This window comes from Sinocyclocheilus rhinocerous, unplaced genomic scaffold, assembly GCF_001515625.1.
Source record: "Sinocyclocheilus rhinocerous isolate Xijiao unplaced genomic scaffold, SAMN03320098_v1.1 C35380556, whole genome shotgun sequence".
Lineage (NCBI taxonomy): Eukaryota > Metazoa > Chordata > Actinopteri > Cypriniformes > Cyprinidae > Sinocyclocheilus > Sinocyclocheilus rhinocerous.
In genome coordinates this window covers 1-460 of record NW_015749477.1, presented here as the reverse complement: position 1 = coordinate 460, position 460 = coordinate 1, and the positions used below count along the sequence as shown (strand labels likewise).

The 460-nt window shown below is 40.7% G+C and overlaps 1 protein-coding gene across 1 annotated transcript; it reads right to left on the bottom strand.

The window, feature by feature from the left end:
• Positions 1-4: 4 nt before the first annotated feature.
• LOC107734841 (carboxymethylenebutenolidase homolog) lies at positions 5-456 on the bottom strand (the record flags this gene model as incomplete). Its single annotated transcript, XM_016546741.1, has 3 exons — positions 5-119; positions 208-315; positions 392-456. Coding segments are annotated over 3 exons (288 nt in total), but the record flags the coding sequence as incomplete, so codon positions are not given.
• Between the last annotated feature and the right edge of the window lie 4 nt (positions 457-460).

Genomic DNA, 460 nt, shown 5'->3' with positions numbered 1-460 from the left:
TTTCCTGATACTGAAGAGCAATGTAGTGTGTCGCAACACCACCCCAGCAGAAGCCCACAACACCTATATGCTTCGCACCGCACTGTTCCTTCAGATACTTCAATACAACATCCACTTCCCTGGTTAAACGACAAGATTGTTTAGTCTTTACTTAAAAGGTATGGTCAAGTTCATCAGATAGGAACATTTCGTTTATTGAACTCGTACTTTTTGATGTCTGTTGGCTTTTTGTCCTCAAGCCACTGCTGAAATGTTGACCAGTCGTGAGATGGGCTCCACGGCTCTTTTCCAACAAAGAAATCTGGACATATAGCACTGCAAAAGAATCAAGTAAGAACAGGTATATCTGCAACCGTTTTCATATTTTTAAAAATAGAAATCAGATATTTACATGTATCCATTGGCTGAGAGCATGTCAGCCATGTATCTGGTGTTTGGAAGCTGCCATCCATAAATGTCT